This window comes from Hemibagrus wyckioides, linkage group LG19 (assembly GCF_019097595.1).
Source record: "Hemibagrus wyckioides isolate EC202008001 linkage group LG19, SWU_Hwy_1.0, whole genome shotgun sequence".
Taxonomy (NCBI): Eukaryota; Metazoa; Chordata; class Actinopteri; order Siluriformes; family Bagridae; genus Hemibagrus; species Hemibagrus wyckioides.
Window position 1 is genome coordinate 3,899,089 of NC_080728.1, and position 17,404 is coordinate 3,916,492.

The window sequence follows — 17,404 nt, forward strand, 5'->3', positions numbered from 1 at the left end:
AAATGAACTGAAATGAACAGAGTTCGAGACAGTAGAGAAACTCTGCACATGGTTACAGGCTATTGTACTAAACTGAGAGAAATCTGGTATGATGCATGAGCAAACTCTAATCATACAACCGACACCATTATAAATGTTCATGACCCTGAGGATGAAGAGGAAAAGTGGGTTCAAATCAAAATGACTGTTCCCAACAGCAGTGTTAATCAAATTTTATGTATTGTCATTTATAACACTAATCAAATGGTAACCACACACACATATAAAGACAAACACTTTTGTGGATGCTATCTGCAAAGATTTGGGAGGATGTTCTCCTTGCTTCAAGTGAGGAGATTAGTGAAGATAATCAGGCATGGGATTAATCATTGAATACAAGTAATGAAGAAACATTTCTTAATCTGGAGATGGCTTATCTTTATTAGAAACACGAACAGGATTTAATACAGGGTGTTTTTTTTTGTCAAATTTGATATACAGCAACAGCAGCAGTGCAATAATCCATCTCAAACTCTTAGTTTCTTGTAATATAACTATTTCAACTTGCATCCAGTAGTCCAGATAGACAGCAACCTGAATATAAACAAGGTGCAGGAAAATGACTAGAAATGTAAATATACACTGAGTTAATTAAACTCTACAAAAATCTGATACAGAACTGCATAGAGTGTATAAATGAACGTATAGAGCACATGCTGTGTATTTGTAAATATAAGTAAAGTTTTATTCTGTCCTGGCTTTTCAGACAGTAAGTTCAGAGGCATTTCAAGTTAATGGAGGTAGTGCAGTTCATAAATCACAGGAATGACACAGGAATGAGTGGCAGGTATTGTGTGTGAACTGTTTCAGCTCTTAACAAAATTATGAGCTTTACTCTATACTCCATTTCACTCATATGTGGGCCTTCCCTAATCTGTTGCACACAATTGTACAGAAAGTCTCTGTTTGCTGTAACATTATAATTTCCCTTCACTGCAACTAACAGACTTGAACCCTGTTCCAGCATGACAATGCCCCTGTGCACAAAGCCCCTGAGCTCCATGAACACATGGTGTGTTAAGGTTGGAGTGGAAGAACTGGAGTGTCCGGCACAGAGCCCTGACTCTGACTCAACCCCACTGGGATTGAACCCCACCGACTGAACCCCAGACCTCCTCACTCTTACAACATCAGTGTCTGATCTCACTAATGCTCTTGTAGCTGAATGATCACTAATCCCCACAGACACGCTCCAACATCTAGTGGAAAACCTTCACAGAAAAGTGGAGTGCATTCTGATATTAAAAATCAATATATGAGTGTGATGTTCAGGAGTTTACATACCTTTGGCTGTATAGTGTACTACATGTTATTTCACTATCATATGCATAACAGAAAATTATCCCTGCCTCCCCAGTACACATATCACCTTCACTAAAGTTGTTTTTAATCAAGTCATGGAATTTTATGGCTGGAAAGCCAACCTTAAGAAATGAATAATGTATGGAATTAATAAAAGTTAAATTAAATACATTCATCAACGGTTAATATGTCCTACTCTGTTCAATACTGAGGAATTAAACATTTCTCAATTACATTTTAGATTTTTATCGTACAGAAATCAATATATTTTTATCGTACAGAAATCATTGAACATGTAAGAAAGTGCAAATTCTTTTAATTAAAACAAATTGCCACAGGAGAGTCTTCAGGACAGAGGGCAGTGTAACATCATAAGGCGCATTTATTGTCTTAGACAACTAGACAAAGAAGAGAGGATGGTGAGGGAACATGTAAGTAAGAAACAGGAACAAACTTCTCTAATAAATGTTCCCTGATTATTAAACGTAACTATAAACTGATCAAATGTGTCTTTCTTTAATAAATAAAAGCTGTAAAGTGTTGCTGGTCAACAAAATAATATAAAGACATTTTATGTCATTCGTGCTACAGGTGAACAGCCACATCAGATATGTACACATTTATCTAATATGTGTATCTGCATTGTGTGTATATATGTATATGTATATGTATATGTATATGTATATGTATATGTATATGTGTAGTTCCTGAGTCGGACAAGTGATTGGTCCATCATGCGCAAAAAGTTCATGAAGCCGTAAAACTGTATTAGTTACTAACACTATCTGGTTAGGATTGTACACACCTCTAAAAGCTGTGTATTTATTCGTCCTGTTCCATCATGAGTGAGTGAGGGAAATGACATGGAGATTTAAAGAAGCAGTTCAGGTCTCAGTTCAGGCTTTGGGAAACGCTGCCACTCACAGGCCAAAGCTCTGACTGTGCTCCTTCTGGAGCATCGTCCTGTCAAAAACAATGCAGACTGTGTATATATAGTAGGATATAGAATATTTACTCATACATACTGTAAAAGGAGCACAATACATATGTTTAAGTTACAGTACACTGATTCAGTTTATACTCCAGACATTTAAAACAAACACTCATCTTTCTCCTGAAGAACTTTAAATAAACTCTACTTCATTTCTTTTAAACAAGCAGTAAATATAATCATTAATTACAGTCTAAAGGAACAGTAGGTCACTCTGGCCAGTTTGAGATACTCGCAAAAAGATGATGTTTAAATTAGTTTATTTTAATGGGTTTAATGGGAACGGTGTTTCTTTTAGATAATTACACTTTTGATATAATGATATAATTCATTTTTTATGCCTCCTTTTAATGACACTAATAAACACCCAAAACCTGAAAGAGAATTTGCATTAGGATGTGTGCGGTTTGCATTAGGATGTGTGTGGTTTGCATTAGGATGTGTGCGGTTTGCATTAGGATGTGTGTGGTTTGCATTAGGATGTGTGCGGTTTGCATTAGGATGTGTGTGGTTTGCATTAGGATGTGTGCGGTTTGCATTAGGATGTGTGTGGTTTGCATTAGGATGTGTGCGGTTTGCATTAGGATGTGTGTGGTTTGCATTAGGATGTGTGTGGTTTGCATTAGGTCTGTGTGGTTTTACCTGTTTAGTTGTGGCTACTGTCACGTTCCAGAAGCCCTTGTAGGTTTGGGAAGAGTTCCTCAGCAGAGCTTTTGCTACCAGATGCAGCACAGTGTGATCTGTTCCTAACACACCACATAATCATGTAAACACTACATTTACTGATCACAGCTAATCACATTGATAAAATAGATAGTTTTAAAGTCTGTATGGATTTCCTGAATTCCTTTAAAGAATAATTCAACTTTGGTTTGAACCAGAATCGAAACAAAAGCAGTTTACAATAGAAACTTACTCCTTCACCTCATTCACACAACTATTTCGCTCTAAGAAAGAAAGCCTCACAGTTTCAAGCAAGACACTTACATCCATGACGGTGAGATAATGAAGTACAGACCTGCTAGATGTTTTTTGAGATTTTGAGTTTTGAGGTTTGACGGACTTCCAGGCTCTCATGGTGGGACTGTCACAGCACGCTAACCGAGGCTGAGCATGAGAGGAAATATCTGTTTTAAGTACTGGGATTCGACTCGGCCGGAAATGCAGCTCGCACCTGAGACCATGGAGACCGACCGTCAGTAATGAAGCTATTTGTGATCACCTAAATGTCTGCAATAAGTAAATGACTTGCGTTACCTTCTAGACTCAAAAGATGAGATGCTCTCCACAGAGGGCTCCTTTAGAGAGATTTGAAAAGAGAAGGCTGTAAGTAAGTTACATTTCCTTCACCTATGCAGGTACATGCAGTCAGAATTAGGTAAGCTACTTTATTCTCATTGTATACAATACAATTAAACACAAAACTATGAAGGAATTTAAATTAAGAAGTCAAAAAAGAAGAATTAAGAATAAATAAGTACTAAACAGAGTACAAAGTAAAACAATTATATACAGGCATATAAGTGAAATGCCTGGATTATTGTTCTACCTGTGACGAGCTTCTTCTCTGTAGTGATGGAAATGACTGAGTGGATCCTGCTCTACTATTCACGCTGCCTCTCCCAGTCCATGAAGATGTAGCTTTGCTTTGTAATGCTGGCTGAGAATGAGGATCTGTCTTTCCTACATAGCCAGAGGAAAGGAAAAGAAGAATGTAATGAACACCAGGATTATTGTAAATGAATCACTGAAACTAGTCATTCAAGAAAATTGTACAAAAAATCATTTCATTATTTTTTATGGACAAATTCATAGTTTAGCCATGAAACTCTTTCTTGCAGTGACTGGTTCTTGGTTCTAACTTTTTTACATACACATTTATTTATATCTACATTTTCATATACACATTTTAATGCGTTAACTTTATGGCTGAACTAATAATGATCTGTTTACACTACACCCAATCAGTCAATTATGTGACAGCAGTAAAACACATGAAATGCAGATACAGGTCAAGAGCTTCAGGTCACACCAAACATCGGAATTAGGACAAAATGTGATCTCAGTGATTTTAACCATGTAATAATTCTTGGTAACAGACAGGCTGGTTTGAGTATTTCTAGAATTTGTAATATATACTGATTACCCAGATTGGTGTGAAAAACATGCTGCACATAGCAGGTCTGTAGACTGAAACATCTTGTTAATGAAAGAAATCAGAGGAGAATGGCCAGACTGATTTATGCGGACAGGATAGGGAAAGTAGCTTAAAACTTATAATAATAAGTAGCATGGTGAACAGAAAAGCATCTCAAAACACACGACACATTGAACCCTAAAGTGAATGGACTGTAACAGCAGGAGACCACATCTGGTTCCACATCTATCAGCCAAGAGCAGGAATCTGAGGATATAGTGGACACATGGTCTACACTCCCATCTTGTGGTGGCAGTGTAGCAGTGTGGGGAAAGTGGTACATATTGGGCACCTTAATACCAATCGCGTGAAGCCTGTGTGCGTATTGTTGCTAAGCATTAGCATTCCTTTTATATTCTAATGGATAATTCTAGCATTATAATGCACCAAGTCATGGCAAACTGGTTTCATGAGCATGACAATGAGTTCAGCATAATTCCATTTGAACTGAGGCTTTTCTAAGAGCAAAGTGGATTTCGTCCCATTATTGTGTGCGTATGTGATACTTTATATTAGGAATGAATGTTACATAATATAAAAATGCAGCAGGAAACTTAGCATAGCAACACGGCAGAACAAGGGATAATCAAAAATGAAAATTAGCGTGGCTTTTCTGAGCTGAAGAGATTGTAAGGGTCTTTAAAATGGACACCAAGTCCTCTGTTTTTACTTATGAGGTTTTGTTATCCATCCAACAACACTAAAACAGATTAAGCGATGATCTAGTATTATAGAAAATGTGTGTAATTAGCTGTCGTGTGATTAGCAATGACAAAGTGGGAGAAACTCTCAGCTTGAACAGAAACATAGGGCTAACTAATGCTGTGTGAATACTTTGCTACCAGGTAAACAGTGAGGATGGTCTCACTTGTTTGTGCCATTTCCTTTGTATGACAGCGTACAAAAAAAAGGACATGCAAGTCTAAGATTAAACATGAAGAACTGAATAAGCTCAATTTGCTATGCTCAGGTTGGATTGTACACTAACTCTAGTTAGGCTTGATACCAATCCACTTATTTTGCAAATCTTATAAGATTCAATGTAGTTTACCGGGAAGTTGTTTTAGCGGTATTATTTTTGTTGTCAAGCACAAGAGCTTCCTCATGCACCTTCTTATACCGTCATCTACCTGTACTGCAAGTGTCCACTCATGTAGTTGATTCATGTGGAGGAAAGAAAGCAATACAACATTGCTTTAAAAGTGGACAGTTCCTCAGGTTATTGTCAGGAACTCAGGTGTTGGAAACGTTGCCCCAAAAAGTTGTCAGGGTTGGTAATGCTGCAAATTTAACAAAACAATGTGATTTTTTGTTTTATTTTTTACATTTATGTCATGAATAAGTTTAAAGACGTAATTTTCTTGAACTCATATAACACAATGCAAGATTACTACTGTAGTGTGAAGAGTAAAGTGAAAAGAAACATGAAAGATTAGAAAGGTTAAAGCAAGAGCTGTAACTTCAGGACATCAGTCAGAGCAGAACACTTTAAAGGTGCAGTGTGTAAAATTAGCATGTCTAATCATATATAATCATATATACACTGCAGCTGCATTTCATTTCACAAGCAAGAAAAATGACAAACTGCCCCTTTAAAGGAATAAAAGAGCAGGAAAAACAGGTCAGAATTCTTTAATTCCATTCAACCAGCAGTCACGTTTATTCAAGAATGAAAAATTTGGACCACCATCACTTCCAACAGCCCAAAATAGTGTGCGTATTATAAGGTACAGTATAATAAATTACGTAATTAAAAGAGTATACATACAGTATATATGGTGAACACTGGCATCCACACTGCAGATTAAATGTGAAGCACATTTAGTGGTATTGTAGATTTAAAGGCTAATATGTGAGACTGAAATTTGCTTTAGACACAAACATCAGCAACTACATGATTATGGACAACTCTTACACTCTTAGAAAATATAAGGGTTTAGTGGTCTAAATAATTTGGTTTGCTCCTACTAGATCTTCACATGTAACCGAGTGCTTCCCCTTTACAAGGCTTAAAGTGAACCTTGTAAAAAAGCCCAAACCATTAACTGATCTATTAACCCTTCTTTAAACAGAGCGTACAAGAAAGCTACGTCCTACAACGGAACCGTGTTTGGGTTATAGGTATAAAAGACGGAAGAAGAAAAGAAAGACAGGACAATTTTACGGAGGTGATCCCACAGCTGATGACATCATGGTCTAGTAAAGCAAAGCATAGCTTACAAAAACAAAACTGAACACAATCTATTCAGTGAACTGGCTAGTCTAATCCAAACTATCTATCTGTTAGTCACATGTTTTCTCATACAATGATGAAAAAGATCACAGACGCGCACAAGTCAGATCCATCACAGTGGTTCAAATCCAGACTTACATAAAACACAGGCAAAACAGGCAGAAACTGCTAGTGTGGGTCAGTGAGTTGAATACAGTGCCTGTAGATTACACTTCTGCTGCATTTCATTCATTACATCCCGGGTTCCTGCTCAATCCAGTAACTCGGGATGGTCTACTCACCCGTGAGTTCGGCAAGTAACGTCAAATCAACATGGCTGCTTGCAGCGTGAACAGTAAACAAAGCTTTAAATGAGTTCTACTGTATATACAAGCGTTTAGATCGAGGATTGATTTAGTTACTAAGCTTTACATCTATATGTTATGTTCCCTTGTTAAATTTATAACACTGACTTTATAGTTCTTTAAAGTTCTTAACAGTAGACCTCAGTAGAATGTTTTGAGGAAAACAAAGATCACTCATCACAGTTAGCTGGCTATATTATTACTAACACAATCTCAAGACAAATAAAGTTTCCCCCCCCCCTCTGTGTAGTTAAATGCCTGGAGGTTGAAAATGACCCAATTCCTGTTTCCGAGGCAAGCTGAATGCAATTTGGAAATCTGTCTTGCTGATTTAAACGACCACATTTTGAGAACGTTCCCCAAAGCTACATACAGAGTGGTAAATTAAAGATTTCCGGAAACATCTATATAAAAAGGAGCCATCTACCATCAACCTGAATAAACATTTCTAAACATTAGAACTAAAACATGTACAGAATAAAATATATATATACACACACAGTACATTATAAAGCGGATTATAAAGGTGAGACGGCTATAAATTTTAGTGAAAGTGTTAATATGGTTGGATTTGTTACTATACTATACACGACAGCCAGATGATGACTTTTTTCCTCACAAGAAATCTTAGAGGAAATTATTTCAACTGCTGTTTGAGTGGACTGGCTGATGTTTTGGCATAGTGCGCACAGAAAGGCCTTCACTCTCATCAATGGAGATTTGAAATCATTTTGCTATGACTTTTCTTGCCAACGTGAACCAGAAGTTGTACTCTTAATCAACAGGTCTCTGTTCTGTTAACACATTTGTAACTTTACACTATTCAAAAGTAGAATAGTTCCCCACTGATTCATGAACAGTGAATGAGAACACAGTGATGGGAGAGACTTTCTTTCGGCTATGAATAACAATTACTGTTACTGATCCGGGCAATTATTTCGCACTTGAGAAATATTACTGTTACAAAAACACTTTCACAGCAAATATCCATTACTTCAGTCCTCTGTGAACGGAACCTCTGTCATCTTTTAGTTCATGATGTCATGACTTCATATCTATAAATGTGACATTATGCTACGATAGTAATATTCTGAAATCATAAATACCATCTGACAATATTAGCCACTATTTTTTCCCAGGAAGGTAGATAGACTGGAGAATCTGTAGTATAGTATTGACATTTTCTATATATTGCAATATGAATTGCAAAGAAAATAAAAAAGACAATTAAACAAATTCACAAATTGATGACCAGAGAAGAAAAGTGCAAAAATGCATACTGCAGAAATGATTCATCACTGCTCTGGAAATAAATGTTTCTGAAATGATGGTAACACACACACACACACACACACACTTTCAAATACAGTTAATATGCACCATTTTGTGTTCCCATTACATTCAGTCATTGGCATTGAGTATGTGTTTCATGTTAACATGATCAAAGTGCAATGCTACAACAAAACCAAGACTTATTATTTGCATGATTTAAAATAAAAAATAAATTTGACTTTAAATGCCAGCAAGCACATTCATAACTTTGTAAGTCACTGCCCCTTCTGTCGAATTAAAACCATTAAAATTCCCCAGTGCCTTCTATTTAAAGGTAAGCACCACATCAGAGACTCATTTTCTCTCTCAATCTGACACACACACACACACCCACACACACACAAACAGAAACACACGCAGTAGCCTGTTAGTCTTGCTGTGCTGGCTGTGTTGTCTGAGTGTCTCTTAGGCAGGTGTGGTGCAGAGGGCTTAGTTTGTTGAGCAGACCGGTGTGGGAGTACAGACCTGTTGTACTGATGGAACAGGAGGCTGACCCTGCCCCCAAGGAGGAGGAGGAGGGAGAGGAGGAGGAGGAGGAGGAGGAGGATGAAGGAGAGAGTGGAGGACGTTCTGGGACAGCTTGGCTATTGCTGGGAGAGTGGAGTGAGAGGCGGTGACCAAGGTGGTGTGGACGCCTCTTCTCCTGAGCTTTCGACTCTATAGGGGACAGATATACGAGATGCACCTGGGTGACACACTGACATTTACAATAGACGGTCATGCATAAATTGATATGAGGTAGGTCAGATCTCCAAAAAAAAAAAAAAAAAACCCCAAAAAACAAAAAAAGCTCTGTCGCCTGCAGGTGCATCCTTGAATCAGCATACATAATTAATTGTCTGCTTGGAAAACAGACATGTCCTCTGTTACAGTGTTACTCAATCCTGGGCCTGGAGCAACACACAGCAGAGGGAACATTGGTATGTACATGGCATCCTGGACTAGAATTTAGAAACACTCTTCTATTGCAGGGTTTTGTAGCCAGGAAGATCTTTAACTATAAAAACAAATTCCATGGACTGACAGAGATTTATAAAAATAAGATGTTTCTTTCTAAACTTTTCACCAAGAGAACACATCAAGTCTAATTTGCAAACCAACTTATTTTGGGGTGACTGAGGTTTGGATCGACCCCAATTCAAGTAACCAGTCAAACAAGCTAAAAACACTAAGACATTTACCAGATTTGACCCTAGTGGGTTATGATTTCTGACAGCATACATAGTGAGGGAAAGCAGGGAGAGGTGTTAAGTCCTGATCTATAAGACCACACGAGGGCTGTGTGTAATTATTCTTGCATATACTTCTACATATAGCCATATTAGAGACAGAGTGCTCTCTCACCTCTGACTGGCCCCAGGGCTTTGTGGGCAGGCCTGTGTGAGCTGGGGGTATTTCCAGAGTTGCTCCAGCCAAACGTAAAGCTAGGGGAACTCTTCAGCTGTGGAGGTGTCTGCTTGTTCCCAGGGATGCTGCCATTTCGAGTGCTATGGCTGCGACTGCGGCTTAGGGAATTCTCCGAAACAGAGCTGCTCATGCCCCTGACGCATGCAGAGAGAGTTCAGTGAAAAGAAGGACCAGTTGTTTTTTTAACAAAGGGGTGTTGGATCACAAATTTATAAAATGTTAAATCTAGGTTCCAACGTAATCGTATATAAACTGAAAAAGTTATGTACACTGGGTTTTACATTTTGAGGTAAAGATGATGACATTCTAAGAAGATCAAGTCTGGCAGCCCAGGTGTCTGAGACATTAACCTTTTGTCTTTATGGACTTCCTGACCACCGGGCAGGGTCCCAGGTTAAATGTGAATGCTAATCTCAAGGCCAGGCTGTGCCTTTGTCTCTGTGATAATGTGAAGGTCTGGGTGATACTGTCAGGCTGATTGGATTAGCACCTCGGCATTTGAACAACAATGTTATGCTGATGAGCTCAGGGCCGGGGAAATTCCGTTACCGGGCTGATTCCTGTACTGCAGTTGCATGCTTTGTTTAGATTGTCTCCACCTCTATGTGTCCCTCCCCCTGGAAAAGTATAAATTCTACAGTGCCGAAACTATAGTCAGACTTGGATGACTACAGCGACGCACAGCGAGTTCTCAATAAAGAGTAACTTCTGTTTGAAAGATGTCCCAACGTCTCCTGGTCTTTGCTTCGACAAGGAAAAAGTTTCCAACAGGGGTAAACAAACATGCAGTATATACAACTTAGTTGAGAATTTAGGAGGATAGGAGTTTTGTTCAGATTGCCCTTACGCGCATTTCGGGGGACTGGGAGCCTTGTTTGCGTTCTTGCGGCTGTTGGCGCCTAAGCCCTTGCTGTTGCGCACATGTTTGAGCAGGGATGCTCGTAGGTTCACCAGACTGCTGTGCTCGGACAGGACAAGCCTCGGCCATGGGTTACATTCAGCCATGTCCAGTGCTGCTATAGCAACTGCACGACCAACCTGAAGGACACAGAAAGGAGTGAATCCTTAAGGAACCTGATACCAGGATGAGACAAAGTGTAATACACACAGATTATGAATGGGTTGTTTTACCTGTTCATACACCTCAGGTGTGTATTTGGGAGGGAAGGCAGGAGGAGGAGGAGGAGTGGCTCGGCCATTGTCATGGCAGGCGGGTGGAATGGTGTTGACTGAGCGACCTGTGTTATAGTTACATTCCAATGTGTAACTGCACAGAGAATAAAGCAGATGTCTCGGTAAACCCAAACTGAGTTACTGGGTAATGATGTTCAGAATGAAAGACAGACAACAAATATTGCACTGAATATTTATCATTTCTATTTAATTTATTATATATTTTATTTACAGTCATATATTTATACAAACATACAGATTGGTGAGAACTGAAAGGAAAAACCTGTGTGAAGCATTTTGCCAGCAGTGGTTTGGCTCGACTGATCTTTACCTTAAAGGAAAACATCACTGCAAACCAATATTCTGGTTATTCAAATTCACTTTATCTTATGTAGAAACATTTCCATCCTGATGAGAGAGGTCTCTTCCAGCATGACAATGTCACCATCCACTGTACAGTTTGATAAATATTTGATACTGATTATGCTATGATACTGATATGTTTTTCCCCCCTTTTATTAGTCACTTGTCTGTACATACCCTAGTGTCTTACCTGTGAACTAATCCAATAGCTTTGTGTATGGCCACTCTGCCACTGCCCTCTTTAGACTGACCATCACGCTTGTCACGTGCGTACATGTTCTTCTCTGAGAAATTACAGCCAAGGAAGTCAAAATGGGCGCAGTTCAACGAGATCAGCTTTGGATACATCAGGTTCTCCACCTACAAAGAAAAGAGATAATGAAAAGGAAAAAATTGCATTTGTGATTATTTAGGATCAGCGTTTAATTTACTTAACAATGAGAAAAATGAATAGAGAACATGAAGGTGTGAAACATTAGGCACATTCTATTCCCCTGACAGTAGCACCTACAATGTAAGTGCACTGTGGTAGTTGCCCTATTCCAATACCCCTTCTCCTATTTTCCCCATTATGCCTCATTGAAACTGCAGCTAGTACACATTCCACATCCTCATAATATATATATATTTTAATATATATATATATATATATATATATATATATATATATATATATATATATATATATATATATATATATATATATATTTTTATAAAATATATATATTTTATATATATGTATATATTCATATACCCACTTACTTGCTGATTCTCTTCAGGTAGGTTGTTCCCATACATAAAGCATCCTCTTTTGGAGGCGTGGCCATGTAGGTCTATGTAATAGGCTACTCCGCTTTCCTGGGGGGGGATCTGCTCCGTTGGGGTGAGGTTAGAGACGCATGCATCACTCCGGCTTGGTGTTGATTCATTCTCATCACCTAGTCCAAACTTGCCTCTCACTCTGCCTTTACTCTCCCAGCTCTCCTCCATCTGCATGGGTATCTGTGAGAGGTCGAGGGTTGGGCCCTCCAGTCGCTCAACCTCATTGCGGCAGTTGAGGTAGTGTTCAAGTTCGAGGGGTGTGGTGAGGAGAGGGGTGGCGGTGGTGTTGGTCTGGTTCGAGAGCTTAAGTGCTGAGGGAGAGCTGGGTTTAAGGCGGTTAAGCCGGTGATGGTAGAGGAGAAGGGATTTGGCTCCATAGATGGAGGGGTGAAGCTCAGCACTTGGGTTCATATACTGTCTGTTAAGATTCACACCACGTGAGTCCGTCCTTTAAATCCAACCGTAGACACAAACACACAGCATTGAGTTACTACTCTTCAAATTAAAATCGCAGATGAAGCACTTTCTGGAAAGAAAATATATTACTTCTACTAAACATTAAATATTTCTGGACCCAGTTAGGTCTTAAACTGACTAAAATGATCCAGAAAGAAAACAACCTTGAAGCTACTGAAGGGAAAGTGAAATGCATTTGCCATTTACACTATTTTCTATATAATACTAATTTCTATATAATTACTACATATTTATTTTCATTTATGTAATCCATATATTATATATTTCTTGATTAATATTTAAAAGACACATAAGTTAATGGCCATGGTCATGGAAATGCTTTTTTGTATCTCTGTGTTACCAACCTGTAGTGACCTCTGACAACCCCATCGGGGTTGAGCATGGGGATAAGCTTGAAGACAAACATGCGGCACAGCATCTGTGCCCGCGGGTCCTCCTGATTTAGAATGAAGTTCAGGAAGCCGTTAAACACAAAGCTGGAAGGTGTCTCACCAGGGTGCACCCTGCTGCTGACGAAAAACACCTACACGCAGAAAGACAGACACGGAACATCAACAGACATGTAGGGAATAAAACACAACATGACATGAAGGTATAGGAAAAGAAAAAACAATGGGCTAGAGTGATATGGCAAAGTGATATGAAGTAGAGTAACTGCTACCAGTCAAAAGTGGATTATTTTCCAATAACATCATGGAGTAAAAACATTTTTATGTCAGCAATTCAATTTTATTTGCAATAGACAGTAATCATCGTCACAAAGCAGCTTTATAAAAATATATAAATTCAGAATAAAAATTATACATTTATAAATTTATCCCTAATGAGCATGCCAGAGGCACTGATGGTGAGGAAAATCTCCATGAGATATGATATGATGAAGAAACCTTGAGAGGATTCAGACTAAAAAGGGAAGCCATCCTCATCTGGTTGACGCCACAGTGTGAGATTATAAATCATTTTCCTTCAATAACTGCATACATAAGTGTTTGTATTGTGTAAGTGTCCCTATCTATAACCTTTAACCTTCTGTCTTTAGTCTGTCCATGTTGGGCTAAATATTCATCAGCTTTGTGTGTGTGTAGTTAGAGTTGCAATATAAGAATGAATACCCGTTTGCCAGCAAAGCGGTGTGGTCGTGGTGTGCTGTGGTCAGGAAAGAGTTTCTCCAGTCTGGGCTCTCTGTCCTCCAGCATGCCATGGCAGGAAGTCACAGTCAGCAGGTCTACTCTGTGCCCATCCAGAGAGTAACACAGCAACTCACGGTGATAATACAGACTGTCTGCTGGGCTAGAAACAGGGAGAAAGAAAATGAGGTGCTGCACGATCCAGTGTTCTGGAGCTTCTAATTAAATACATGACGGCAGAAACCAGGTACTAATTTTCACATTTTTGCTGCTTTTGGCGAATTACTGCAAATAAATGAGGAAATCATTGAGGGAAAAAAGAAATCTTAAAAATATGTTAACCAATGCTAAGAAAAATAAGAAAGGGTGTATGAAGCGTGTATGTGTACCTGCAAGGCCCCAGTGTGTGAGAATGGCTAAGGAGTCTCTGGTCTAGCTGCAGAAGCATGTCCTGGCACTCGGTGTATGAGAACGGATAGCAGAAAGCGAAGTATGTGATGACTCCTCTCCCTTCCAGCACACGATGCACAAACGACAAAGTGAACTGATTCTCTGACATCTAGAGGGAAAAAAAACCAACACATACATATTAAAGGCACTGAAATTTGTTTTCAGATAGATAGGTGAAAAGATGACTAAATGAATAAACCCCTTAAGCAACAAAGTAGGATCAGCAACAAAATACACATTTACCTGAATTACTGCACTGTTTACCCCCTAGGCCCCCCAGTGAATGTTACAAAATCTCAATTAAAAAAAACAACTAATCCTGCTTAAACATTTTAATGAGTAAGCAAATAAGAGAATTTTACTTTATAAACAAGAAAGGACACAGAGGACAGAAGATAATGCTTTGTTTATTGCACTTTGAGAGATGGGAAATATCTGGTTGCAGCTATTAGGGGCTAAAAGTAACCAAAGAATACAAAGGCACAATTATCACACAAAGCACAGAGTGTTACAAAATGTTTGGTTAAACAGTGGCCCATGATTGTGTTTGGCGGTCTGTTAAAAATAGACAAGAATGCAGAATATCAGAAGAGAGATAAAGCTCTCATCCGACAACAACATGTAACCAAGTGGAACTGTAGAGTTAAAGACAGGGAAAAAGTACCTCGAACGTGGGTCTCTCCCGAACTCTCTCCCAGCGCATTTTCACAGGAAACGTGCGCACAAATGGAGCCATGCCCTGAGAGTACAGCTTGCTCTGCTTATTCATATTCATCACGTTAATCTTCAGCAGTTTACCCGGCAGTACACCACGTACGCTGAAGTAGAACCATGATCTGCACTCGTACCGAGATAAAGACAACACAGTTGACGTTGTTTCTTTTACATAGGTTTCATAATGTAGCTGCTAGAACTGAGTAAAATAAGTATGGTCTTCAGGAGAAAGCTGTTTGGAATGAATGTTCAAATTCCTTGTTTTAAGCTTGTTGCTTCATTCAGCAGTATCATTTCCCTAAATTCATTAGCTGCCTTTGTGCATGCATGTCCTGTATTTGTGTTTTAGGGCAATTGTATTAATTTGTTACTATCATGGATTTTGCTTCAAGAGCTGTGCATCATGTCATATTTTATGACCAAAGTATGTGGACTCCTGACCATCACGCCCAAATGTGCTTTTTGAACATGCTTTTCCAGACTTATTGCCCCTGTGTTTGCTGTTACAATGAGCTCCACATTTCTAAGAGGACTCTACACTACATATTGGTGCATGGTTGCATGAATAAATGATTATTCAGCTGCAAGAGCATTAGTGAGATCAGACATTGATGTTGTAAGAGTGAGGAGGTCTGGGGTTCAGTCGGTGTTCCAGTTCATCTCAAAGGTGTTCAGTGGGGTTGAGTTAGAGTCAGGGTTCACTGCAAGACACTCCAGTTCTTCCACTCCAACCTTAACACCCCATGTCTTCATGGAGCATTAAATTATAACGTTACAGTATAAAAGACATTCTGTACAATTGGGTGCTTCCAAATTGGTTGTAACAGTATGAGAAAGAACCGTATATATGGGTGATGGTCAGGTGTCCACATACTTTTGGACATATAGTGTAGTTCAAAATTAGTTTCCTTCACTATGTACTAGAAATTTGAATTGGCCAGGGTGTGTAAATATAGCGCTCACCGATTCCCATTCTCAAACTCGGTTTCTGCGCAGTCAGGTTTCGTCCAGACATTGAACTCGTAGTCGATGTGTGAGAATGAGCTTCTCTCAGCATCATGTTCGGGCGCCTCCACCTTCTCCACCCGGCCCAGGTTCCCGGAATCGAAGCGTGAGCTGAACACCACATTCCCAAAGCGGGCCTCCATGACCAGAGCTCTGGGCTTAGATCACCGCTTAAACATGCTGCGCCTGGACAGTCCCTCACATCTACTGGACACAGAGAGGACACTTTAACACTGTAGTGCACTGCCTTGAAATGAAAGAAAATCTATTTATACATTTAAATATATAAATATATATGATTAATGCATCAGATGCTTACTAGGTCCTTTCTTATTTGTTTACCTTTTAATTTCCAACTTGTTCTTTTCCAAAGGATATAAAGAGAAAGGAAGAACCTAAACAGAAGGATAAGAAAAGACACTTTTATTAATCCATCCATCTTCTATACCCGCTTTATTTCTAATTAGGGTGACGGGGATCTGCTGGAGCCTATCCTAGCACACAATGGGCAAAAGGCAGGGGTACAACCCTGGACAGGTCACCAGTCCATCACAGGGACTCTATTATTAATCCCTTCTGTGAAAATGAAAGTGTGTTGCTGAGGAAATGATGGTAAGGGCAGTGAGAGAGACAACATAAATATGAAAATGTCATCATATGTGAAGTATACACAGTGAAAGGTGGACAGCAGTATGACGTGTACATATATGATGATGATGATGCTAGTGATGAAAGATCATGATCAGTTATCTTTTGTAAAATATTACGTGGTTGCCAAGCGACAGCCAGGTTACCTTACAGCTCAGGTAAGCTGGTCAGTAACCGGTTGCAGCTAGCTTACTGATACAAGAGACACGAAAATGACCCAATGACAGCAGCACTTATCTTTACTGACCCCTTCTCTAAGCACAGAGCTGGTTTACACGCAAAATAATGCGAATCATTAGGCACTAATAATAAAACGGTAATGCATACCGTCAGGCACTTGGCTCAGATCTCTATTCTAGCGCTGATAGTTTTCACAAGGCCAGTGCAGTGACAACACGGCTGTCTTTATCTGCTGACCATTTCACGCGTGCTGATAAAAGAATAAAGAGACAATACTTAGAAAGGCGTCGTACAGCGCTGCGTTTCCGTACGGAATCCGATCCGATTTCTCGGCGTCCGCTATGTAGACTCTTTAACACCCAAACAAACCCACTTAGCCGTCTCTGTGTTACAAAAAGACGCTCGCTGATTGGTCGGCTGCTCTCACAGCCCGCACGTAGGATCATGGAGAGCGCTCATTGGCTGGTTTCACGGAAACGCTTCGTGTTTTTAACTCGGAGATTTCTGAAATAATAAAAAATAATAATAATAAATAAAAAATACAATATCACAAAAACAAACGCTAAAGAAAGATAACATTAAGACTGCAGTGCAAATAAC

At 39.2% G+C, this 17,404-nt stretch overlaps 1 protein-coding gene across 11 annotated transcripts; it reads right to left on the reverse strand.

Annotated features, from left to right (window-relative positions):
* Positions 1–1,640: 1,640 nt before the first annotated feature.
* On the reverse strand, positions 1,641–17,202 carry agbl5 (AGBL carboxypeptidase 5). 11 transcript variants are annotated; one of them, XR_009207363.1, is made up of 19 exons: positions 17,098–17,202; positions 16,319–16,371; positions 15,935–16,180; positions 14,922–15,093; positions 14,197–14,366; positions 13,793–13,970; positions 13,025–13,203; positions 12,144–12,651; positions 11,572–11,741; positions 10,977–11,112; positions 10,693–10,883; positions 9,783–9,979; positions 8,904–9,095; positions 3,882–4,015; positions 3,590–3,630; positions 3,351–3,506; positions 2,975–3,078; positions 2,147–2,304; positions 1,641–1,739 (listed from the first exon to the last, which is right to left on the reverse strand). XR_009207363.1 is itself a non-coding variant. In XM_058417014.1 (18 exons), exons 3-17 carry the CDS (start codon positions 16,117–16,119, stop codon positions 2,979–2,981), a joined length of 2,709 nt encoding a protein of 902 aa, XP_058272997.1. In that variant the 5' UTR covers positions 16,120–16,180; positions 16,319–16,371; positions 17,098–17,202; the 3' UTR covers positions 1,641–2,304; positions 2,975–2,978. The 11 variants fall into 11 exon arrangements, 9 of the variants coding, with proteins under 9 accessions (XP_058272997.1, XP_058272999.1, XP_058272998.1 ...); XM_058417014.1 differs by having other exon boundaries at positions 1,641–2,304; XM_058417016.1 differs by having other exon boundaries at positions 1,641–2,304; positions 15,935–16,183.
* Between the last annotated feature and the right edge of the window lie 202 nt (positions 17,203–17,404).

Excerpts from the sequence above, each read along its gene's own strand:
- agbl5 (XM_058417014.1), bottom strand. The coding sequence starts at position 16,119 with ATGGAGGCCCGCTTTGGGAATGTGGTGTTCAGCTCACGCTTCGATTCC. Across the intron at positions 14,367-14,921 it reads GGGAGAGACCCACGTTCGAG|ATGTCAGAGAATCAGTTCAC; the intron begins GTACTTTTTCCC and ends TTTTCCCTCTAG. Across the intron at positions 3,631-3,881 it reads AGAGAAGAAGCTCGTCACAG|GAGCCCTCTGTGGAGAGCAT; the intron begins GTAGAACAATAA and ends ATCTCTCTAAAG.